Raw genomic sequence first — 25,961 nt, forward strand, 5'->3', positions numbered from 1 at the left:
GTCTGACGTCCCTGAGCGTTTGCCCACCAGACTCTGGTCTGACGTCCCTGAGCGTTTGCCCACCAGACTCTGGACTGATTGCTGTGCTTACATCACACTTTCTTTGTCGCTCTATTGGGAGACCCAGACAATTGGGTGTATAGCTACTGCCTCCGGAGGCCACACAAAGTATTACACTTAAAAGTGTAAGGCCCCTCCCCTACTGCCTATACACCCCCCGTGGGATCACGGGCTCCTCAGTTTTCATGCTTTGTGCGAAGGAGGCACACATGCACGCATAGCTCCACTGTTTAGTCAGCAGCAGCTGCTGACTTTGTCGGATGGAAGAAAAGAGGGCCCATACTAGGGCCCCCAGCATGCTCCCTTCTCACCCCACTTTTGTTGGCGGTGTTTGTTAAGGTTGAGGTACCCATTGCGGGTACGGAGGCTGGAGCCGACATGCTGCTTTCCTTCCCCATCCCCTTAGGGCTCTGGGTGAAGTGGGATCCTATCGGTCTCCAAGCACAGGAGACCGTGCTCCGTCCACAGCCCCTGGGAATCTGCTGGACATGGAGCTGAGTATCGTCAGGGACAGGGCCCTGCTACATTAAGGTACTCTGGGTCCCCGTACAGATCGCGCACACACACCAGCATTGCTGGGTGTGTTAGTGCGCCGGGGACAGCAGCGCGGCGCGCTGGTGCTTTACTCACTGCAGCTTTGCTGAGTGAGTTTCTGTATTAGGAACTGCCGCGCCGGCCGCGGCTGGCGGATTTTTACACTGCGGCGCGGCTGGGACGTGTGGTGCGCCGGGGAACTTCCGCGCTGGCCGTGCTTATACGACGGCCGCGCTTATAAATCGAGTCCCCGGCTTTTGCGGCCTAGTTCCGTTTCTTTCCCGCCCCCAGGCCTGCCAGTCAGGGGAAGGGCGGGACGCTGGTCAGAACGTCAGCGCTGAGGGCTGGAGTCTGCTTAGCATACTCCAACCCCCCTCACTAGGCACAGTGGGACGCTAGTTTCCCGCACTTTGTCTGGGGCACGCCCACGGCCCGCCCCTCTTCACAGGACGCCGGCAGCCATTCCTGTTTGCAGTCTGAGTGGAGAAGGGACACGAGCTCTGGGAGACCCAGGCACGGGATTCTGGCGGTCACACACCCGCTTTTCAGCGGGCGGTAAGCAGCCCTCGAGGGCTCACCCCACTAGTGCCGCAGTGTTCATTTGTACTTTATGCTTGTATGCTATACATTGCATTGTACGGTCGCTATTCTTGGCTATATACCCTCCTAGATTGCTAGACAACAGCATGTCGTCCGCAAAAAGCAAAGGGGACAAGACACAGGCTTTCTATGCTACTTGTACCGCATGTAAGGCTGTTCTACCGGCAGGTGCCACTGACCCCCATTGTGTGCAATGTTCGGCCCCTGTAGCACTTGCTCAGTCGGGGCCTCTGCTAGAGGTGGCCCAAAGAGAACCACCTGTGAACACTGTCCAGGTGACAGGGACGGAGTTTGCAGTTTTTGCTGATAAACTGTCGGTGACTATGTCTAAAATCCTTGAGACTTTGCAGTCCAGACCGGTAACTCAGACCATGGGCACTGTTGATTCAAGGCTCCCTGGTTCCCCTCTTTTGGAACACATCCGTGCTCCGGGGGGGTCCCATGCATCCCGGGGTGATGGCTCTGACACGGACGACAGTCCCAGACAGCCTAAGCGAGCTCGCTATGAGCGACCCTCGACTTCATCACACTGGTCAGGGTCCCAGCAGGAAGGCTCTCTGTTTGATCAGACAGAGGTTGCTGATCAGGATTCTGATCCTGAGACCGCTCTCAATCTGGATACACCTGATGGGGACGCAATGGTGAATGATCTCATAGCGTCCATCAATAAAATGTTGGATATTTCTCCCACAGCTCCTCCAGTGGAGGAGTCAGCTTCACAGCAGGAGAAATTCCATTTCAGGTATCCTAAGCGTAAATTGAGTACTTTTCTGGACCACTCTGACTTTAGAGAGTCAGTCCAGAAACACCACGCTTATCCAGATAAGCGTTTCTCCAAACGTCTTAAGGATACACGTTATCCCTTTCCCCCTGACGTGGTCAAAGGCTGGACCCAGTGTCCAAAGGTGGATCCCCCAATCTCCAGGCTTGCGGCTAGGTCCATAGTTGCAGTGGAAGATGGGGCTTCACTTAAAGATGCCACTGACAGACAGATGGAGCTCTGGTTGAAATCCATCTATGAAGCTATCGGCGCGTCGTTTGCTCCAGCATTCGCAGCCGTATGGGCACTCCAAGCTATTTCAGCTGGTTTGGCGCAGATTGACACTGTCACACGTACATCTGTTCCGCAAGTAGCGTCCTTAACCTCTCAAATGTCTGCATTTGCGTCTTACGCTATTAATGCTGTCCTGGACTCTACAAGCCGTACGGCAGTGGCGTCCGCCAACTCCGTGGTTTTACGCAGAGCATTGTGGTTAAGGGAATGGAAGGCAGATTCTGCTTCCAAGAAGTGCTTAACCAGTTTGCCTTTTTCTGGTGACAGACTGTTTGGTGAGAGATTGGATGAAATCATTAAACAGTCCAAGGGTAAGGATTCATCCTTACCTCAGCCCAGACCAAATAAACCCCAACAGAGGAAGGGACAGTCGAGGTTTCGGTCCTCTCGAGGCTCGGGCAGGTCCCAATTCTCCTCGTCCAAAAGGACTCAAAAGGATCAGAGGAGCTCAGATTCTTGGCGGGCCCAGTCACGCCCAAAGAAAGCAGCCGGAGGAACCGCTACCAAAGCGGCTTCCTCATGACTTTCGGCCTCCTCTCTCCGCATCCTCGGTCGGTGGCAGGCTCTCCCGCTTTGGCGACATTTGGCTGCCACATGTCAAGGACCGTTGGGTGAGAGACATTCTGTCTCACGGGTACAGGATAGAGTTCAGTTCTCGTCCTCCAACTCGATTCTTCAGAACTTCTCCGCCTCCCGGCCGAGCCAATGCTCTTCTGCAGGCGGTGTGCTCTTTAAAGGCAGAAGGAGTGGTGATCCCTGTTCCTCTTCAGGAGCAAGGTCACGGTTTTTACTCCAACTTGTTTGTGGTGCCAAAAAAGGACGGGTCTTTCCGTCCTGTTCTGGACCTAAAACTGCTCAACAAGCATGTGAAAACCAGGCGGTTCCGGATGGAATCCCTCCGCTCCGTCATCGCCTCAATGTCTCAAGGAGATTTCCTAGCATCAATAGACATCAAAGATGCTTATCTCCACGTGCCGATTGCTCCAGAACACCAGCGTTTTCTACGCTTCGTTATAGGAGACGAACACCTTCAGTTCGTAGCCCTGCCTTTCGGTCTGGCGACAGCCCCAAGGGTCTTCACCAAGGTCATGGCAGCAGTAGTAGCAGTCCTGCACTCTCAGGGTCACTCTGTGATCCCTTACTTGGACGATCTACTTGTCAAGGCACCCTCTCAAGAGGCATGCCAACACAGCCTGAACGTTGCGCTGGAGACTCTCCAGAGTTTCGGGTGGATCATCAACTTTTCAAAGTCAAATCTGACCCCAACCCAATCAATAACATACCTTGGCATGGAGTTTCATACTCTATCAGCGATAGTGATGCTTCCGCTGGACAAACAGCGTTCACTACAGACAGGGGTGCAATCTCTCCTTCAGGGCCAGTCGCATCCCTTGAGACGCCTCATGCACTTCCTGGGGAAGATGGTAGCAGCAATGGAGGCAGTCCCTTTCGCGCAGTTTCATCTGCGTCCATTACAATGGGACATTCTCCGCCAATGGGACGGGAAGTCGAAGTCCCTGGACAGGAACGTCTCCCTTTCTCAGGCGGCCAAGGATTCTCTTCAGTGGTGGCTTCTTCCCACCTCATTGTCAATAGGAAAGTCTTTCCTACCCCCATCCTGGGCGGTGGTCACAACAGACGCGAGTCTATCAGGGTGGGGAGCAGTTTTTCTCCACCACAGGGCTCAAGGTACGTGGACTCAGCAAGAGTCCACCCTTCAGATCAATGTTCTGGAAATCAGAGCAGTGTATCTTGCCCTACAAGCCTTCCAGCAGTGGCTAGAAGGCAAGCAGATCCGAATTCAGTCGGACAACTCCACAGCGGTGGCATACATCAACCACCAAGGAGGGACACGCAGTCGGCAAACCTTCCAGGAAGTCCGGCGGATTCTGACGTGGGTGGAAGACACGGCATCCACCATATCCGCAGTCCACATCCCGGGCGTAGAAAACTGGGAAGCGGACTTCCTCAGTCGCCAGGGTGTGGACGCAGGGGAATGGTCTCTTCACCCGGACGTGTTTCAGGAAATTTGTCGCCGCTGGGGGAGGCCGGACGTCGACCTAATGGCGTCCCGGCACAACAACAAGGTCCCGGCCTTCATGGCACGGTCTCACGATCTCAGAGCTCTGGCGGCGGACGCCTTAGTTCAAGATTGGTCGCAGTTCCGGCTGCCTTATGTGTTCCCACCTCTGGCGCTGTTGCCCAGAGTGCTACGCAAGATCAGGTCCGACTGCCGCCGCGCCATCCTCGTCGCTCCAGACTGGCCAAGGAGGTCGTTGTACCCAGATCTGTGGCATCTCACGGTAGGACAACCGTGGGCAATACCAGATCGGCCAGACTTGCTGTCTCAAGGGCCGTTTTTCCATCAGAATTCTGCGGCCCTGAGCCTGACTGTGTGGCCATTGAGTCCTGGATCCTAGCGTCTTCAGGACTATCTCAAGAGGTCATTGCCACCATGAGACAGGCTAGGAAACTATCCTCTGCCAAGATCTACCACAGGACGTGGAAGATATTCTTAACTTGGTGCTCTGCTCAGGAAGTTTCTCCCTGGCCATTTGCTTTGCCTACCTTTCTTTCCTTCCTGCAATCCGGGTTGGAAAAAGGTCTGTCGCTCGGCTCCCTTAAGGGACAAGTCTCTGCGCTATCTGTATTTTTTCAGAAGCGCCTAGCACGACTTCCTCAGGTACGCACGTTCCTGCAAGGGGTTTGTCATATTGTCCCTCCTTACAAGCGGCCGTTAGAGCCCTGGGATCTGAACAGGGTTCTAATTGCTCTCCAGAAGCCGCCTTTCGAGCCTTTGAGGGATGTTTCCCTGTCTCGCCTTTCACAGAAAGTGGCCTTTCTAGTAGCGGTCACGTCTCTTCGGAGAGTGTCCGAGCTAGCAGCGCTGTCATGCAAATCTCCCTTCCTGGTGTTTCACCAGGACAAGGTGGTTCTGCGCCCGATTCCGGAGTTTCTCCCTAAGGTGGTATCCCCCTTTCATCTCAATCAGGATATCTCCTTACCTTCTTTGTGTCCTCGTCCAGTTCATCAATGTGAAAAGGATTTGCATTTGTTGGATCTGGTGAGAGCACTCAGAATCTACATTTCCCGCACGGCACCTCTGCGCCGCTCGGATGCACTCTTTGTCCTTGTCGCCGGCCAGCGTAAAGGGTTGCAGGCTTCCAAATCCACCCTGGCTCGGTGGATCAAGGAACCAATTCTTGAAAGCTACCGTTCTGCGGGGCTTCCGGTTCCATCAGGGCTGAAGGCCCATTCTACCAGAGCCGTGGGTGCGTCCTGGGCATTACGGCACCAGGCTACGGCTCAGCAAGTGTGCCAGGCGGCTACCTGGTCGAGTCTGCACACTTTTACCAAGCATTATCAGGTGCATACCTATGCTTCGGCGGACGCCAGCCTAGGTAGACAAGTCCTTCAGGCGGCGATTGCTCACCTGTAGGAAAGGGCCGTTTTTATGGCCCTATCACGAGGTATTCTTTTACCCACCCAGGGATTGCTTTTGGACATCCCAATTGTCTGGGTCTCCCAATAGAGCGACAAAGAAGAAGGGAATTTTGTTTACTTACCGTAAATTCCTTTTCTTCTAGCTCTAATTGGGAGACCCAGCACCCGCCCCTGTTTTTTTGTATACACATGTTGTTCATGTTGAATGGTTTCAGTTCTCCGATATTCCTTCGGATTGAATGTGCTTAAACCAGTTTATTGGCTTTCCTCCTTCTTGCTTTTGCACTAAAACTGAGGAGCCCGTGATCCCACGGGGGGTGTATAGGCAGTAGGGGAGGGGCCTTACACTTTTAAGTGTAATACTTTGTGTGGCCTCCGGAGGCAGTAGCTATACACCCAATTGTCTGGGTCTCCCAATTAGAGCTAGAAGAAAAGGAATTTACGGTAAGTAAACAAAATTCCCTTCTTTTCTGTGGATAACGAAGTGACTACAGCATTTTCATAAAACAATGTTCGCTACGTTAGGAATACCCTCAGCACCATTGATTGTACATTAAAGGGGTCAAAAAGGTTAGAAAATAACAATTGCATACTTTTTTTTTTTTTTTTTTTTTTTTTTTTACTGTATCTCCACTCCTCTGTAGTATTTCCCCCCCCCTCCCCCCAGGTCAGTGTACTTTCTGCTCCAGCAGTGACATTCAAGCATAGACATGTATCTTATGTAACAACTCGCTATGGCTGACAGCTATTGAAAGTGCATGGTCAGCCTTAGTTATACAAGGTTTTGATGTTCCTTTTGTATTGTTGTGTATGTCATTTATACTGTTCACACCTTTAACCTTTTTCATATCAGCCCAAAGAAAACTAAGCAGAAGCCTGCAGTCAGCATCGGCCCCGCTGCCCAAACACCTGACACTGCTAAACCAAAGCAGGTGTGTGAAACTGTGCTAATCATATTTCAATTATTTGTTTTTTTATTAGTATTACTATGTATAAATTTATTTTTTTTTTTAATAAAAACTATCCAGCTCAAATATTAAGCCGTAAATTGGCTTCACCCCACTATTCAGCTGATCAGGATTTTCAAATATCTTATCCTTTAAGCTAGAAAAAAAGGAAAATAACTGCTGCAGAACCGTGACGCGTTGGGAGCAATGCCACTTACACCGACCTGTGGGACGCTCAATAAAATGGGAAAAAGCAGGCAGCAGTCGAATTAAAGTGTTGTAAGTGTGATATATATATATATATATATATATATATATATATATATATATATATATATATATATATATATATATATATATATATATATATATATATATATATATATATATATATATATATATATATATATATATATATATATATATATATATATATATATATATAATTAGTCCAACAATGTAGACCAGCTCACTCCTGTGAATCACCGGGATCCTCAGCTGACCTGGTTAACTCCGTTGTGCCCGGATCAGGACGTAGGAGTCCATCCATACAAATGTGAACAACAACAAGGCAGAGTCCAGCAATAACGTGAGCAATCCAGGATGCTGTTAAAAAATTTTTTCCTTCTTTTTATTCAGAAATTCATTAAAATATAATGGTCCAAGCAATTCAGAACAGCATTATCGCAGGAAAATAGCGCAGATAGGACTACGCGTTTCAGCGGTAAAATCCGCCTTCTTCACGGTCCAGAATCTGATCTGCTTTCCAAACATAGAACCTTATATACATCTCACTCCCATCAGGGTAATTACAAACATGTGAGAGATTTAAAAACATAAGCTAGAAAAGCAAATCAAACATGTAAGCTATCCGCATATTAATCAATATACAGCATGCATAAGAGTTTTATAAGGAAAGGATTCAACATTTTGGAGAAAAATACAATCAGAAAATCCAATAACCTGACCATAAAATTATTTTTAAAGTGATACAAAAAGCCTAACACAGTAGTAATATCCAGCAACATATAATGCAACAATGTATCAATAGTGCATAATGATATCCATACGATTGTTAAAGCCCTGTGGCATGCGGGTCCCCAGCTCAAATATCCACCTACTCTCTCTTGCAAGCACTTTTTTATGAAAATCTCCCCCTCTCAATGGTTTTTTTACATGCTTTATGCCCATAAAAGAAAAAACGTGTAAATCCCCATTGTGTTTTTTTGAAAAATGTCGGGATACTACTGATGCACCAACCATTGGCAAATTGCTAGCATCTGAAAGATGTTTGCGGATTCTGGTTTTAAAGGGGTTCATCGTGCAACCTACATATTGCATGCGGCATATATTGCAATTAATTAAATAAACTACATTCTCCGTATTACAGTTTATAAAAGAACGAACATTAAACTGTTTTTCATTGGAAATAGATGTAAATATTTTAGACTTATTAGCAAAACCGCAGCACTTACAAATATTAGCACCGCATTTAAAAAATCCTATTGTTTTTAACCAGTTGCTAGGGGAGATTTTGTCTGGATCTTTGAACATGCTAGGTGATAATAATGTAGCTAAGGTTGGGGCTCTTTTTGCCACAAAGGCAATATCATTATTTTCCACAATGTTTTTCAAAATATCATTCTGAGATAATAACGGAAGATATTTTCTGATAATTTTAACAATAGAATTAAACTGAGGAATATAGTTGGTGCTGAAAACTACCCCAGATTTTTTGGAGTCAAACTGTCTTTTCTTTGTCGCTCCATTGGGAGACCCAGACAATTGGGTGTATAGCTATTGCCTCTGGAGGCCACACAAAGTATTACGCTTAAAAGTGTAAGGCCCCTCCCCTTCTGGCTATACACCCCCAGTGGGATCACTGGCTCACCAGTTTTGTGCTTTGTGCGAAGGAGGCAACACATCCACGCATAGCTCCACTTTTTAGTCAGCAGCAGCTGCTGACTATGTCGGATGGAAGAAAAGAGGACACATATAGTGTCCCCAGCATGCTCCCTTCTCACCCCACTGTATGTCGGAGGTGTTTGTAAGGTTGAGGTACCCATTGCGGGTACGGCGGCAGGAGCCCACATGCTGATTCCTTCCCCATCCCTTTTTACAGGGCTCTGGGTGAAGTGGGATTTACCGGTCTCCAGGCACTGAGACCGTGCTCCATCTACAGCCCCTGGAGAAGATGCTGGATGGAGCGGAGTACATCAGGGACATGGCCCTGCTTCCTCAAGGTACTCTGTGTCCCCGTGCATTTGGCGCTCACACCGCAGCATGCTGGGTGTTGTAGTGCGCCGGGGGACATCAGCGCTGCGGCGCCTGTGCCATGGCCTCATTCAGCTTCGCTGAAGCAGGCTCACTTATGGGAATTGGTCGCGCCGGCCGCTGGGACTGCGGCGCGGCTGGCACTTGTAGTGCGCCGGGGACTTCAGCGCGGCCTGCGCTTTTACGGCGGCCGCGCTGATAACTAGAGTCCCCGGCTTTTGCGGCCTGCTTCCGTTCGTTCCCGCCCCCAGACCTGCCAGTCAGGAGAGGGGCGGGACGCTGGCCACTTCCAGGAATCGGTCGCGCTGGCAGCGGCGCGGCTGGCACTTGTGGTGCGCCGGGGACTTCAGCGCGGCCCGCGCTTTTACGGCGGCCGCGCTGATAACTAGAGTCCCCGGCTTTTGCGGCCTGCTTCCGTTCGTTCCCGCCCCCAGACCTGCCAGTCAGGAGAGGGGCGGGACGCTGGCCACTTCTATGAATCGGTCGCGCCGGCCGCTGGGACTGCGGCGCGGCTGGCACTTGTGGTGCGCCGGGGACTTCAGCGCGGCCCGCGCTTTTACGGCGGCCGCGCTGTTAACTCGAGTCCCCGGCTTCTGGGCCTAGTCTCCCTTCGTTACCGCCCACAGCCCTGACAGTCAGGGTAGGGGCGTGACGCTGCATAGAGCAGCGCTGAGAGCTGGAGTATGTTTTGCATACTCCACCCCTCTCACTGTGTGCACTGTGAATCCGGATTCCCGCACTTTCTCAGGCACGCCCACGGCTTCCTTCTCTACAAGGACGCCGGCAGCCATTAGTGTCAGTTTCTGTACGATACAGAGACAAGTGTGGAAGACCCTGGCATTCTGATAGTCACACAATCGCTGCAACAGGCGTTAAGCAGCACCTGTGGTGCTAACCCCACTAGTGCAGAGTGCACTTATAGATATGCTTGTACTATATACATTGCACTGTTTGGTCGCACGTTGTATATACCCTCCTGGATTATGCGGAGGAGTTATCAGCATATTCTCTGTGTAAAACAAAGGTGCAGAACCACATGTTTTTCTATACAGCTGGTACAGCATGTACGGCTATACGGCCGGCAGGTTACATAGACTCCCATTGTATGCACTCGGATGGTGTGGCATTGAGTCCTGGAACCTAGTGTCGTCAGGATTACCTCAGGACGTGGTTGCCACCATGAGACAGGCTAGCATACCAACGTCCGCCAAGATTGACCACAGGACGTGGAAGATGTTCTTGTCTCGGTGCTCGGCGCAGGGTGTTTCTCCCTGGCCGGTTGCATCGTCTATGTTTCCTTCCTTCCTGCAATCTAGGTAGGAAAATGGGTTGTCGCTCAGTTCCCTTTAGGGACAAGTCTCAGCGCTATCTGTATTTTTTCAGAAACGACGACTTCCTCAGGTACGCACGTTCCTACGGGGAGTTTGTCTTCTCAGCACTCCGTACAAGCGGCCGTTAGAGCCCTGAGATCTGAACAAGGTTCTAATTGCTCTCCAGATGCCGCCTTTCGAGCCTTTGAAGGATGTCTCCCTTCCCGTTTTTCACGGGAAGTGGCCTTCTAGTAACGGTCTCGTCTCTTAGGAGAGTTTCCGAGCTAGCAACGCTCTCATACAAACTCCCTTCCTGGTCCTTCACCAGGACAGGGTAGTTCTGCGTCCGGTTCCGGAATTTCTCCCTAAGGTGGTATCCCATTTTCATATCAATCAGGATATCACCTCACCTTCTTTGTGTCCTCGTCCAGTCCATCAATTTCAGAAAGATTTGCATCTGTTGGTTCTGGTGAGAGCACTCAGGTTCTACTTCCCGCATGGCGCTCCTGCGCCACCCGGATGCACTCTTTGTCCTTGTCGCTGGTCGGCGTAAACAGTCGCAAGCTTCCAAATCCACCCTTGCTCGGGGGATCGAGGAACCAATTCTTGAAACCTACAGTTCTACTGGGCTTCTGGTTCTCTCAAGGCCGAAGGCCCATTCTACCAGAGCCGTGGGTGCATCCTGGGCATTACGGCACCAGGCTACGGCTCAGCAGGTGTGTCAGGCGCCCACCTGGTCGAGTCTACTTACTTTTACCAAGCATTATCAGATGCATACCTACGCTTCGGCAGACGCCAGCCTAGGTAGATAAGTCATTCAGGCGGCGGTTGGCCACCTGTAGGAGAGGGCCGTTTGACGGCCCTATCATGAGGTATTCTTTTACCCACCCAGGGATTGCTTTTGGACATCCCAATTGTCTGGGTCTCCCAATGGAGCGACAAAGAAGAAGGGAATTTTGTTTACTTACCGTAAATTCCTTTTCTTCTAGCTCCAATTGGGAGACCCAGCACCCGCCCTGTTTTCTCTGGGTTTTTCTGTTTTTTCGGGTACACATGTTGTTCATGTGGTATGGTTCAGTTCTCCGATGTTTCCTCGGATTGAATTGGTCTTTAAACCAGTTATTGGCTTTCCTCCTTCTTGCTTTGGCACTAAAACTGGTGAGCCAGTGATCCCACTGGGGGTGTATAGCCAGAAGGGGAGGGGCCTTACACTTTTAAGTGTAATACTTTGTGTGGCCTCCAGAGGCAATAGCTATACACCCAATTGTCTGGGTCTCCCAATTGGAGCTAGAAGAAAAGGAATTTACGGTAAGTAAACAAAATTCCCTTCTTTTTTTCTTAGGGTTAAGCTGTTGGATTCTACTATCAATGCCTGCTATTTTTTTCTTGGCTCTCTCCAAAGACCAATTGGGATACCCCCTTTTTTTAAATTGTTACAAGTTATTTCAATTTCTTCCTCCAATCTATCACTAGATGTGGTATTCCTTTTTAGTCTAATAAGCTCCCCCACAGGAATATTCTGAATGACATGTTTGGGATGACTAGAGGAAGCCATTAAAATACTATTGCATGCAGTAGGTTTTTTATAGGGAGATATCAAGACCTTATTGCTATCCAAATCTGCGGTCAATTTTAGATCCAAGAAGTTTGTTGATACCTCATGACTACTACTCGTAAATTTTAGATTGAAATCATTCAAATCCAAATAAGAAAAAAAACTTTTCGCAGACGAGAGACTACCCCTCCAGACAAATATCAGATCATCAATAAATCTACCCAGCCAAACAATATTATCCTTGTATGGGTTATCAATGTTAAAAATATAATTTTCCTCCCACACGGACATAACCAGGTTAGCTAGGGAAGGTGAAAACGTAGCGCCCATGCTCACGCCTTGTGTCTGGAGGAAGTATCTCTCATCAAACGAAAAATAATTGTGACCCAACAATTCACAATTTTTTTCTACTAAGAAAAAAAGACAGTTTGACTCCAAAAAATCTGGGGTAGTTTTCAGAATCAACTATAGTCCTCAGTTTAATTCTATTGTCAAAATTATCAGAAAATATCTTCCGTTATTATCTCAGAATGATATTTTGAAAAACATTGTGGAAAATGATATTGCCTTTGTGGCAAAAAGAGCCCCAACTTTAGCTACATTATTATCACCTAGCATGTTCAAAGATCCAGACAAAATCTCCCCTAGCAACTGGTTAAAAACAATAGGATTTTTTAAATGCGGTGCTAATATTTGTAAGTACTGCGGTTTTGCTAATAAGTCTAAAATATTTACATCTATTTCCAATGAAAAACAGTTTAATGTTCGTTCTTTTATAAACTGTAATACGGAGAATGTAGTTTATTTAATTAATTGCAATATATGCCGCATGCAATATGTAGGTTGCACGATGAACCCCCTTAAAACCAGAATCCGCAAACATCTTTCAGATGCTAGCAATTTGCCAATGGTTGGTGCATCAGTAGTATCCCGACATTTTTCAAAAAAACACAATGGGGATTTACGTGGTTTTTCTTTTATGGGCATAGAGCATGTAAAAAAACCATTGAGAGGGGGAGATTTTCATAAAAAAGTGCTTGCAAGAGAGAGTAGGTGGATATTTGAGCTGGGGACCCGCATGCCACAGGGCTTTAACAATCGTATGGATATCATTATGCACTATTGATACATTGTTGCATTATATGTTGCTGGATATTACTACTGTGTTAGGCTTTTTGTATCACTTTAAAAATAATTTTATGGTCAGGTTATTGGATTTTCTGATTGTATTTTTCTCCAAAATGTTGAATCCTTTCCTTATAACTCTTATGCATGCTGTATATTGATTAATATGCGGCTAGCTTACATGTTTGATTTGCTTTTCTAACTCATGTTTTTAAATCTCTCACATGTTTGTAATTACCCTGATGGGAGTGAGATGTATATAAGGTTCTATGTTTGGAAAGCAGATCAGATTCTGGACCGTGAAGAAGGCGGATTTTACCGCTGAAACGCGTAGTCCTATCTGCGCTATTTTCCTGCGATAATGCTGTTCTGAATTGCTTGGACCATTATATTTTAATGAATTTATGAATAAAAAGGAAACATTTTTTTAACAGCATCCTGGATTGCTCACGTTATTGCTGGACTCTGCCTTGTTGTTTTTATATATATATATATATATATATTTTTTTATTTTTTTTTTTTTTTTTTTCCCAGTACTTTTTTTTTTTTTTTTTTTTTTTTTTAGCAAAATAATGGCCACCTCAGTGCCATCAGACAGGTCCCGCTATAAATGAGTGGCGACCCTTTGACCCAGTGTGAGACTAATCCACACTATGCCACAACACTGCTATAGTGTTTTTATAGTGATTTATGTGATATACCTTAGTCAGCTCCATACATGGAAGATGCCGACTGTGGTACACAGCTAGCACCTGTCTAACAACTGCTATGTGCTGCTGCTGTTTTAACCACTTTAGACGCCACTTACGGCCCGTTCAGACAAGTGTATTATATGTATGTGTGCTGCCCGTGTGACAATCTGATAGATCACAGACCAATGTTATTGGATAGGGCTGTTCAGATAACCGTTTACTCCCAAGCACCAAGTGCCCATGTGAAAAATAATGGCAGCAAACACTATTCTCTTGCGCTGTTTAGATTTGATTCTCCTATTTAAACCTAAACAATAAACAAGTCACACACATCATTCGTATTGCATCCAGTTTTTACTGATACATTGCAATTATTAATGTAGGAAAATGCATGTGATCTTTACGTTAACAGTTATTAAAAAATAAAAACCGATTTATATGGGTGATAAAAATGGACACACGAAAGAGACACAGATGACATATGGATGGAATATAGATCATGATATGGATAAAAATCATTAAAAAAAAAAATTTGGATGCAATCCATATGATTTTTCATGCACTCCTCTGAGCCCCCAAAAAGGCAGCCATACTTGCCTATATCAGGTCACCACGTTAATATACTACAGGATGCAGCCGGAAGGGGTGGTTCCCTAATATCATAAAATGGATAAGGCTTGTGTAGTGCACAATGTCTAGCTTACAGTGTGTTGGTCATACCCATATTATTAGATCAGGTGGTCTGCCCAATCCTCTGTAATGCACCCCACAAACACCTACACCCCAATTTATCCCACCAAAACTATAGGTCCTGAATGCATCATGTATAGCTGAGAAAAGATATAGGAGGTATTGGACTGAAACCAGCCTCATGTCGTTAGAAACGTTTTGGGCTAGAGGTACTGTTCAGGCTCCCCTTGTACTAGCCTCCCCTTTCCCTTACTTCTGTGTTGCTATCATAATGGGGATTACCATTGCATCCAGGCTTCAAGTCTGTTAAAGGAATGCAAGAAATATGTAATAATAAAAAAAAAAACCCTGCAATAAACATAAAAACATTTTGACACACCCCTTTTCCCATTCTGACAATAAAAAAAAGATAAGTTGGGGTCACCAATTCTGCTCTCTGCATAATCCTTATCTATCAAGATTAGAGATGAGTAGACCCATGGGTGTTCAGGTTCGCCGGGTTCGGTCATAATTCAGTTTAAGGTTCTTTTCCGGACCTGGACTTTACCTGAACTTGATCCCGAAGTCCGAACCCCATTGGCAGTCAAAAACTAACTGGATCGACTCAAATAATGAGTATAATGAACATCAATGATTGGGCAGTTTGGCTCTCTGCCTACACACAGTCAGCCATAATCAGAACATTTCTGTGGAAGGGAAGGTTTTTTACAGAAGGCATCTGAAAACGTTTTTATCCCCAGTGCAAGCCATTCAGAGACTGCATACGGCTCTCACTGGACCGAGCACTGAGTGTACCTGAGCAACCCCGATGGTTGATCGAGTGGTTAGCACCAGAACTCGGACACAGACTTTTTTAAAAAATGTTTGTGTTCTAGTCGAAGACCCAGACACCCGCTGTTCGGTACGAACCCCAAACTTTGCAGTTTGGGTTTGAACCAGGAAATCAAAAGTATGGGCCTTTCTAAATCCAATGTGCAGGATCATTCTCTCCCCCTGACATCATCTGTTGGGGAATAGTTGGGAGAAGCCAACCATAGACAGACATTAGACTACCAGTCAATATCGGCGGGTTTAGCCAATTTGTCTATTGTGCATGTTCCTTATTTCGACCCAAAAATACTAATTTTATGACTCTCTTGAAAGAAAGGAGGAAAAAATTAACTGTCTAAGACCCTGATTTATCCAAGCCGGTGTTATTCACGCTGATCTTGATGAGAGGTCCTGCTGGAGTTTGATGCTCCTCAGTCATTGTGAAGCGCAGTGATGAGCGCCTATGAAATTCCTGCTGTAGTAAGATTGGCAGTGTAGCAAACGCTGCTGCTCATCACACCGCTGCCCCGTCACAGCTCCGCCCACTTTGTAGGATCCAGGCGAAAAGGCTGTAAGAATTTCAAAACTTGCAAAAATGTAAGCGCGGTCTCAAGTTTACGCATGAAATCTAGTCTAAAACTTTTGATGAATCTGTTCCAAAGTTTTGTAGAACTAATATTCTGATATTATATTTCAGTAGTAATTGAAGGAACAGTCTTGAAAAATATCACAACTGCTTACAATAAGGGTACATTCACTCGGCGGGGAAGAAATCCTCTGCAAATTTTAATAGGATTCATGTGAATGGGATTTCCAAAATCCTTTCCACATATTAGAGGAAAAAACGTGTGCAGAAATCAGGACGTCCCCACATTACAATCACATAGCAGTGTCTATTCTATGCTGATTTTTTTTTTTTTTTTTTTCCTTCGGCGAATGTATCCCTTTATATAACAGAAGATATTCACCATTTCTGTCCTTATCGTAAAACTGTAATAACCACCTTCAAAAGGAACAATTGATTATAAGGCTCAGTAACTATAAAGCATCATTTTAGGAAATTAATTTAAAGGCACTTTGGAAGAGTTTTAACAATCTATTTAGTCATCCATTCTGGTACAGTGGGGAACTGCGCAGTTGTCAGAGCTTTCTGCTCAGCGCAAAGCAATAGTTAAAGAAAAAAAAAAAAGTTTGTGAACCTGACAGGTTATACATGCCCATTTATTCCTGGTACTGTTGTTTGTTATTGTTTTTATCATTGCTTCTCTTATTTCTTTATCGTTCCTTTGGGAGACCCAGACCATGGGTGTTTAGCTTCTGCCTCCGGAGGACACACAAAGTACTACACTTAAAAGTGTAGCTCCTCCCTCTGAGCTTATACACCCCCTGGTAGCCAGTCCTAGCCAGTTTATTGCTTTGTGTCAGGAGGCATACATCCACATGTGCATTCTCATCTGATTTGTTTGACTTTTGGAAAGAGTTTGAAGAAAAGCGGGTCCATGTCTGGACTCCCGGCATGTCCCTTCTCACCCCACTGTGTCGGCGGTGTTGTTAAGGTTGATTTACAAGGTTGCAGCCTTACATGCCGCGCTCCTTCACCATCCCTTCTGGGCTCTGGCTTGAAGTGGGAGCCAGCACGGTCTCCATGCCTGGCAGGAGTCCGGTCTCCATCCACAGCCCCTTGAGGATTCTGTTGGACCGGAGCACTCATCCCCAGGGACATGGCCCTGCGTCTCAGCAGCTAAGTACCTGAGACGTTTATGTTGGGGGTCCCGGTTCTTTATTGTAAGGGGATGTTATGCTGTATGTGATTGTTTTAACTTTTCCGGCGGGTTCTCTAGCTTTTGCCTGAGAACCGCGCCGATGGTGCCTGCTTGTCGGCCTCGCCGCTTAAATTTAGGCCCTGGCTTCGCCGGAGGCCTAGTTTCATTTTCCTGTCCTCGCATGTCACTCATGCAGAGGGACAGGTTCGGCTCCTCCTGGCGGCCGTTCTACACAGGGGAGGGACACTCCCCACTGCTGGGGCGTCCCTCCTTCCCTGCAGGTCTCTATAGCCCTCCAGTTCCCGCTCTTTTATAGGAACGCCCTCTTCTCAGGCAGAGTTCACTCTGCTCTGGGACATCCTGCATTCTGCATCTCTGCTGAGGTGCTGCGACTAGGGGACCGGGCTTCGGGATCTGGAGGGCACACAACACCGCGCTCAGCGGTCTGTTAAGCCACAGCCGGTCTCCGGTTGTGGACCTCTGCACTGCATGTAAGCTCCTGCTGCCTGAGCCGAGCACCTATCCACATTGTGATGTCTGCTCTAACTTGGCGGTGCCACAGCCTGGAGTCTCACCCCCAGTGGTCTCTCGGGCTGCTGCTGCACCTGTGATTGAACCCCCGGCCTGGGTAGAGTCCTTTTCTAGGTCCATATCCCAGTCATTTGCTGAGTCCATGGGGCTTTTGTCCAGGACTTTGATGAATATGCATCAGCCCCCCTCACAGGGTGCCTCTAATACTCTTGACAGAGGACTCCTATCCTCTGACCTCCGTCCATCGGAGCTCACGGAGGATTCATCATCTGATCCCAGACCCCATCCTTCTAAGAGAAGGCGCAGGGTTTCCTCTCCCTCCCCATCCCACGGCTCTGTCTCAAGAGCTGACTCTCAAGATGAGGAGGATGCCCTCACTGGGGGCTCGGAGGCTATGTATCCCATCGATTTCTCTGAGGGTGACTCAGATCTTAGTGATTTGATTGCTTCTATTTAATTCTGTGCTGGATCTCAATCCGCCAGTGTCAGAGGAGCAACTCTCTTTGGCAGAAAAACATCAGTTAACCTCGCCTAAGAGAGTGAAGAGTGTTCTTTAACCACTCCAGTTTTCAGGCCGCTGTGACCAAACCCAGGGCCTGCCCTGACAAACGCTTTCCAAAGCGTGGTTCTGATGACCGGTTTCCATTTTCCACCTGAGGTGGTCAAGGAGTGGTCTCACTCCACAAAGGTAGACCCTCCGGTGTCTAGGCTATCAGCCCGGACCGTTGTGTCGGTGGCTGACGGCACCTCACTGACCGTCAGATTGACCTTCTGGCCAAATCTGTGTATGAAGCTGCGGGGGCCGCGTTTTCCCCGACTTTTGCAGCAGTGTGGGCTCTCAAAGCCATCTCTGCTTCTCTAGAGGAGATGCATTCCCTCACCAAGGAATCTATGCCTGAGATGGTTACCTTAACTGCTCAGGCTTCAGCTTTTTCATCCTATGCCATGTCTGCCATGCTAGAGGCTGCTCACCGCACTGCGGTGGCTTCAGCTAATTCTCTTGTTATCCGCAGGATTTTGTGGCTTCGAGAGTGGAAGGCAGATGCTTCTTCCAAGAAGTTTCTTGCTGGGCTCCCTTTTGCTGGTTCACGGCTGTTTGGTGAACAGCTGGATGAAATCATTAAAGAAGCTACTGGCGGGAAGAGTACTTCCATGCCACAAACCAAGACCAGGAAACCCGCCCAGGGTAGGAATCAATCGAGGTTTCGTTCCTTTCGTTCCTCCAACTGGTCATCCTCTAAGCCTTCCGCCTCGTCCGCTAACTCAGCCAAGGATCAGAAATCCAACTGGCGCCCAAAAGCGCATCCGCAGAAGACCGCAGGAGGTTCTGCCACTAAGGCAGCTTCCTCATGACTCCCGCTCCAGCCACGTCCTTAGTCGGTGGCAGGCTCTCCCACTTTGGCGACGCTTGGTTAAAGCAAGTCTCCGATCAGTGGGTGAGAGACGACGTATCTCACGGCTACAGGATAGAATTCTCTTCCAGCCCTCCAAACAGATTTTTTTCTCTCAACTCCCCCCTGCTCCAAGGCCGCCGCCTTCTCGCAGGCCGTGGCGTCCTTGCAGGCAAACGAAGTGATTGTCCCAGTTCCCGCTCAGGAACGGTTCAGAGGTTTTTACTCAAATCTCTTCCTAGTTCCAAAAAAGGACGGTACCTTCCGGCCCATCCTGGATCTCAAGCTTCTCAACAAGCATGTCCGGGTGCGGCGTTTTCGCATGGAGTCTCTGCGATCAGTCATTGCCTCTATGACCCAAGGGGAGTTCCTGGCGTCCATCGACATCAGAGATGCCTACCTACATGTGCCAATCGCAGTGTCACATCAGCGTTGGTTACGTTTTGCGATAGGAGAGGATCATTTCCAATTCGTGGCTCTCCCCTTCGGGTTAGCCACGGCCCCTCGGGTATTCACCAAGGTCATGGCGGCAGCGATTGCGGTCCTGCACCTCCAGGGGTTAGCAGTGCTTCCTTATCTGGACGACCTTCTGGTCAAGGGTACATCCAGCGCAGACTGTCAGCGGAGTGTTTCGCTCACTCTCGCTACCCTAGCCCAATTCGGGTGGATTGTCAATCTTCCCAGATCCACTGTGACTCCGACCCAGAGTCTCACGTACCTAGGGATGCAGTTCGAGACTTTGCCGTCACTTGTGAAGTTGCCCTTAGACAAACAGCTGTCACTCCGGTTGGCGGTGCGCTCCCTCCTGAGGCCCCGCCGTTATACCCTCAGGCGTCTAATGCAGGTGCTGGGTCAAATGGTGGCCTCCATGGAGGCGGTTCCCTTTGCCCAATTCCATCTGCGTCCTCTGCAGCTGGACATTCTCCGCTGTTGGGACAAGCGGCCTTCCTCCTTACAGAGGTTAGTGGCTCTGTCGCCACGGACCAGGAGCTCTCTTCAGTGGTGGCTTCGACCCCTCTCCCTGTCCCAAGGGCGCTCCTTCCTGACTCCGTCCTGGGTGATTCTCACCTCGGATGCCAGCCTATCCGGCTGGGGAGCGGTACATCTCCACCACAGAGCACAGGGCACTTGGACTCCGTCCGAGTCAGCCCTTTCAATCAATGTCCAACGCATTCTTCAATGGGCGGAGGACTCCAAGTCCACCATATCCGCAGTCCACATCCATGGCGTAGAAAACTGGGAGGCAGATTATCTCAGCCGTCAATCCGTGGACGGTGGCGAGTGGTCCCTGCACCCGGCAGTGTTTCAGTCAATCTGCCGCAAGTGGGGCACTCCGGACGTGGACCTAATGGCATCCCGTCACAACAACAAGGTTCCGGTTTACGTGGCTCGCTCCCACGATCCTCAGGCCTTCGCCGCGGACGCTCTGGTTCAGGACTGGTCCCAGTTTCGTCTGTCCTACGTGTTTCCCCCTCTAGCTCTCTTGCCCAGAGTCCTGCGCGAGATCAGAATGGAGGGCCGTCGAGTCATCCTCATTGCACCGGACTGGCCCAGGCGAGCTTGGTATCCGGACCTGCTCCAACTGTCCGTGGAGATGCCGTGGCATCTTCCGGATTGTCCAGACCTGCTCTCGCAAGGTCCGTTTTTCCGCCCACGAATTCTGCGGCACTCAAATTGACGGCGTGGCTCTTGAGTCCTGGATATTGACGGCTTCTGGTATTCCTCCTGAAGTTATCTCCACTATGACTCGGGCCCGTAAGTCTTCCTCAGTCAAGATCTATCACAGGACTTGGAAAATTTTCCTGTCCTGGTGTCGCTCTTCCGGCCATTCTCCTTGGCCATTCTCGTTGCCGACCCTTCTGTCTTTTTTACAGTCCGGTCTGCAGCTAGGACTGTCCCTCAACTCTCTCAAGGGACAAGTCTCAGCTCTATCAGTGCTGTTCCAGCGGCGTCTCGCCCGGCTGGCTCAGGTCTGCACCTTCATGCAAGGTGCGTCTCACATCATTTCGCCTTATCGGCGGCCCTTGGATCCCTGGGACCTTAACTTGGTCCTCACGGTATTGCAGAAACCCCCTTTCGAGCCCCTTAGGGAGGTTTCTTTGTATCGTCTTTCTCAAAAGGTGGCCTTTCTAGTTGCCATAACTTCTCTCAGGAGAGTCTCTGATTTGGCTGCGCTCTCCTCGGAGTCACCTTTTTTGGTTTTTCACCAAGACAAGGTAGTTTTCCGTCCGACCCCGGACTTTCTTCCTAAGGTGGTCTCTCCCTTCCACCTTAACCAGGATATTTCCTTGCCTTCCTTCTGTCCAGCCCCTGTTCATCGCTTTGAGAAAGCGCTGCATACTCTAGATCTGGTGCATGCTCTCCGGATCTATGTGTCTCGCACCGCTGCGCTTAGGCAGTGCACCTCTCTTTTTGTGCTAACCATAGGGCGGCGCAAGGGTCTCTCTGTTTCTAAGCCGACCTTGGCCCGTTGGATTAGATCGACCATTTCGGATGCCTACCAGAGTACTCAGGTGCCTCCCCCGCCGGGGATCAAAGCACACTCGACCAGAGCTGTCGGTGCCTCTTGGGCTTTTAGGCATCAGGCTACGGCTCAACAAGTCTGTCAGGCTGCCACTTGGACTAGCCTGCATACCTTTTCGAAGCACTACCAAGTGCATGCTCATGCTTCGGCAGATGCGAGCTTGGGCAGACGCATCCTTCAGGCGGCTGTCGCCCACTTGTGAAGTTAGGCTCCGCCTACTTCTTAGTTTTTTCTGTTTATTCCCACCCAGGGACAGCTTTGGAACGTCCCATGGTCTGGGTCTCCCAAAGGAACGATAAAGAAAAAGAGAATTTTGTTACTTACCGTAAATTCTTTTTCTTATAGTTCCGTATTGGGAGACCCAGCTCCCTCCCTGTTGCCTGTTGGCAATTTTCTTGTTCCGTGTGTTATCACCGGCTGTTGTCGTGGACAGAGTCTCCGGTTGTTCCGGTTCTTACTCGGTTCTACTTGTGGGTGGCTATTCTCCTTCAGCTTTTGCACTAAACTGGCTAGGACTGGCTACCAGGGGGTGTATAAGCTCAGAGGGAGGAGCTACACTTTTAAGTGTAGTACTTTGTGTGTCCTCCGGAGGCAGAAGCTAAACACCCATGGTCTGGGTCTCCCAATACGGAACTATAAGAAAAAGAATTTACGGTAAGTAACAAAATTCTCTTTCTCTTTTTTGTATTGTACACTTGAGAATAAGGTATTATAATTTTGTATATATTTAGTCTCCAAAAAAGAAAGCAGTAAAAGTACCAGACCCAGGGCCTTCGAAGACACACGAGACTTCAAGAACTGTTCCTGTTGGAGAACCATCTTCAATACCACATACCACTTCAAATAGGAATGTGGTGGGTAACACTTCTGTACGACTGTACACCTTTATTATCTACTTTTGTTACGAGATTGGCATCACTATGCAGTGAACCTGGCGCTAAAACAACATTTTAATCTTTAAATTGGATTTTTTTAAATTTTTTTATAGTTCATGGGCCAATGCTATAACATTGTTTGAAACACCTATTTTGTCAACATACTTCATTCCTAGATTAATTTATTGAAGGTTATAGTTTTTTAAAATGGTGGCAATGTGACATGGTAGTAGTTTATTACCACATAAACTCATGGCCAAAAGTGTGGACACCCTTGAAATTGTTGCAGAAAAGGAAGTATTTCTACCAGAAAATTATTGCAATTAGACATGTTTTGTTATACACATGTTTATTTCCTTTGTGTGTAGTATAACAGCCCAAAAAATAAGTGGCTGGAAAAAAGGCAAATGGGCTATAATTTTACACAGAACCCCCAAAATGGACAAAATCATTGCCACCTTTCTAAAATTGTGGTAAACCACTTTGTTTTAAGCATTTGATGCACCTTCAAACACACCTGTGGCAAGTACCGCTTTTCCCCGAAAATAAGCCCTAGCAGGATATTTCAGCTTTTTTGGAGTATGCTTGTAATATAAGCTCTGCTCCAAAAATAAGCCTTAGTTGCATACCATAATATAATAGTGTCCTGAAATAAGGCTCGGGCAGCTCTTTCAGGATATGTAACTTATATTGTTGTATGTTGTCCTGTTGTGTTGCTGTAAGCCCTGGAAGTTTATAGTCACTTGCTGGCTAGTTAATGGAAAATGAGTATTCACCCCATTCCGCCAGCCATCCATCTGCACCAGCGTCGGGGATTAGAACGCGTATTAATAATGAATATTGCTGCCAACCCTCTGTCCCGGATTCAGTTATTGGAACAGTTGCTTAGAAATACACGCTGATACACTCAGGTCAGAAGAGCCACCGGCCAGTCCGAGGATTGCAATGCGATCACTGATACCGCCAGAGGGGGTGGGTGGGATTATGGGCTGGAAAAGGGGTTTATTATTTATTAATTTGCAATTTACACATGTTCCAATCACTGACGCCGATGCAGAGAGGTGAGTGGTAGAAGGGAGTGAATATTCATTTCCATTAACGGGTGACCCAATCACTGACGCCAATACAAAATATAAGACATCCTCTGAAAAAAAAACGTAGCTGAACTTTCGGAGCCTGACATAATATACGACCCTGTGTTTTTTGTTGTTTTTTTTTTCGGGGAAACACTGTAGCAGGTGTGGGCATTATGAAAATCACACTGAAACCAGATCAAAAGGGGAAAAGTTGACTGAGTCTTTGCATGCCACACTAATAGGATAAGAAAAATATCTGACGACTTGAGAATCAAAATTGTTGAAAAATATCAACAATCTCAAGGTTACAAGTCCATCTCCAGAGACCTTGATGTTCCTTTATCCATACAGCACAATATAGTGAAGAAGTTTACAAATCATGGCACTGTAGCTTATTTCCATGGATGTGGACAGAAGAGAAAAATTGATGAAAGGTTGCAACACAGGATAGTCTGAATAATGGATAAATAGCCCCAATAAAGTTCCAAAGTTATTCAAGCTGTCCTGCAGGCAGGGTGCATCAGAGTCACCATGAACTATCCTTCCTCAGTTGAATGAAATGAAACGCTACGGCAGGAGACCAAGGAGGACTTCACTGGTGACAGACAGAAAAAAAGCTAGACTGCAGTTTGCCAAAATGTACATGAGTAAGCCAAAAGCCTTCTGGGAAAGTGTCTTGTGGACATATAAGGCCAAGATAGAGCTTTTTGGTAAAGCATATCATTCTACCATGTACAGAAAATTGAATGATGCCTAGAAAGAAAAGAACACAGTACCTACAGTCAAATGTGGTGAAGGTACTAAGATGTTTTGGGCTTGTTTTGCTGCATCTGGCACTGGGATCCTTAACTGTGTGCAATGTATCATGACATCTGAAGATTGCCAAAGGATTTTGGGCCAGAATGTAGTACAGTGTCAGAAAACTGAGTTTGCATCCTAGGTCATGGGTCTTTCAACAGGACAATGACCCCAAACATACTTCAAGGAGCCCCCAGAAACGGATGGAAACAAAGTGCTGGAGATTTCTGAAGTGGCAGCAATGAGTCCGGATATAAATCCCATTGAACACCTGTAGAGAATTCTTAAAATTTGCTTTTGGTAGAAGACACCCTTAAAATATGAGAGACCTGGAGCAGTTTGCAAAAGAAGAGTGGTCTAAAATTCCAGTTGAGAAGTGTAAGAAGCTTGTTGATGGTTATAGGAAGCGATTAATTGCATTATTCAATCCAAAGGGTGTGCAACTAAATATTAAGTTGAGGGTGCCAGCAATTTTGTCCATCTCATTTTTGATGTTCTGTGTAAAATGATGTTGTGTTGTTCTAATCCATACAAAGGAAATAATAAGGAAACGTGTAATTACAAGGGTGCCAACACTTTTGGCCATAACTATATTAGATATCGATGCAGTCTGGAGAGAAATTGCAAAGTAAATTGTGGGTTAAAGCATAATAAATAGTGTGTGTGTGTGTTTGTGTGTTTTCTCTTCCACTTTGTATTACTTATTGTAAATCACCATAATAATAATTTATTTATATAGCGCTAACATGTTCCGCAGCGCTTTACAATTGCTTGGACATGTACAGACAATATGAGACATTACAAAATAACAGAATTCAGACACCAAGAGGAGTGAGGGCCCAGCTCACAAGCTTACAATCTATGAGTGAATAGGAGAGGCATAAAAGGTGAATAAGTGGAGGGGGGGAGCTTGTTATGTATGGTGAAAATGTTGTACAGACATTGGCTTACAGACTGGTCACATGGCTATGACATCATGGAAGTTCCTGTTAACTTTCGGTGGTATTCACTGCACTGCTCATCACTCGGCAGTCTTCGGCTGTTATCGTCCGTGTTTGCGGTGACATCAGGGTTCACCCAAGTCTATGGCTAAGCCATGGACTCGGGTGAACCCTGACGTCACCGCGAACATGGCCGAAGACTGCTGAGTATCGAGCAGTGCAGTGAATACCGATTGAACTTTGACTGTCAGTGTCAGCCTGCTTCTCGCTCTGTAGAATATTTAGAAAAATGGTCTGCACACAGAAAATAATGATAATGGTGGAAGTGAAGATTGGATCGGAGACCCTAAAGTCATGTATCAAACGAATTCACTGCACTCAATAGTTGTGATGCAAATTGAAAAATTTAATTAATAAAGAAACGCGACTGTGTAGTCAACCGACGTTTCGACCCGCCTGGGTCTTAATCAAGTCGCTGTACAGTCGGTGCCTGGAGGGTGAGAGTTGAGGTGCACTGTAGCACTGGTGCATAAGAGAAGATGCCTTTAGGATAATAGTCATGGTATGCAAGCAAATCAGCGCTGTTGCTGGTTGTATCTTGTATCCTCTAGGAACTGTAGGAAAGCTCGTGTTCAGGATCGTGTACATGTAACACTGTGTTCAGTACGGACCCCGAACTTTACAGTTCGGGTTCGCCCATCACTATACTGGAATCCAAATCTGCTGATGGTTTGTCTAATAGGGGCAGTGTATAGAGAGAAAAGGAGATGGTCTAGGACTGAACCCTGAGGAATCCCGACTGTAAGGGGAAGAGGAGAGGAAGTGGAGCCTGCAAAAGATAGTGAAGGAGCGATCAGAGAGATAGGCCTAGGGCACACGGCAAAAAAAAATGGTGCAACTGGAATGCGATAAAATGTCGCATTCCACTCTTACCAATATTACTCTATGTGCTGGCTCCCATGAGCTA

General features: G+C 47.3%; 1 protein-coding gene across 6 annotated transcripts in view; it reads left to right on the forward strand.

The window, feature by feature from the left end:
- CENPU (centromere protein U) overlaps positions 1 to 25,961 on the forward strand; it is a 125,580-nt gene that overhangs the window by 22,834 nt on the left and 76,785 nt on the right. For 5 of the 6 annotated variants that reach the window (XM_075347137.1, XM_075347139.1, XM_075347138.1 and 2 more), the window contains 2 exons: positions 6,546 to 6,624; positions 22,036 to 22,158. In XM_075347137.1, coding sequence (XP_075203252.1) covers positions 6,546 to 6,624; positions 22,036 to 22,158 — 202 coding nt within the window. The remainder of the gene's footprint in view (positions 1 to 6,545; positions 6,625 to 22,035; positions 22,159 to 25,961) is intronic. The other variant, XM_075347140.1, reaches the window with a different exon arrangement.

The sequence above is a fragment of the Anomaloglossus baeobatrachus genome, chromosome 1, assembly GCF_048569485.1.
Source record: "Anomaloglossus baeobatrachus isolate aAnoBae1 chromosome 1, aAnoBae1.hap1, whole genome shotgun sequence".
In the NCBI taxonomy this organism is placed as follows: Eukaryota; Metazoa; Chordata; class Amphibia; order Anura; family Aromobatidae; genus Anomaloglossus; species Anomaloglossus baeobatrachus.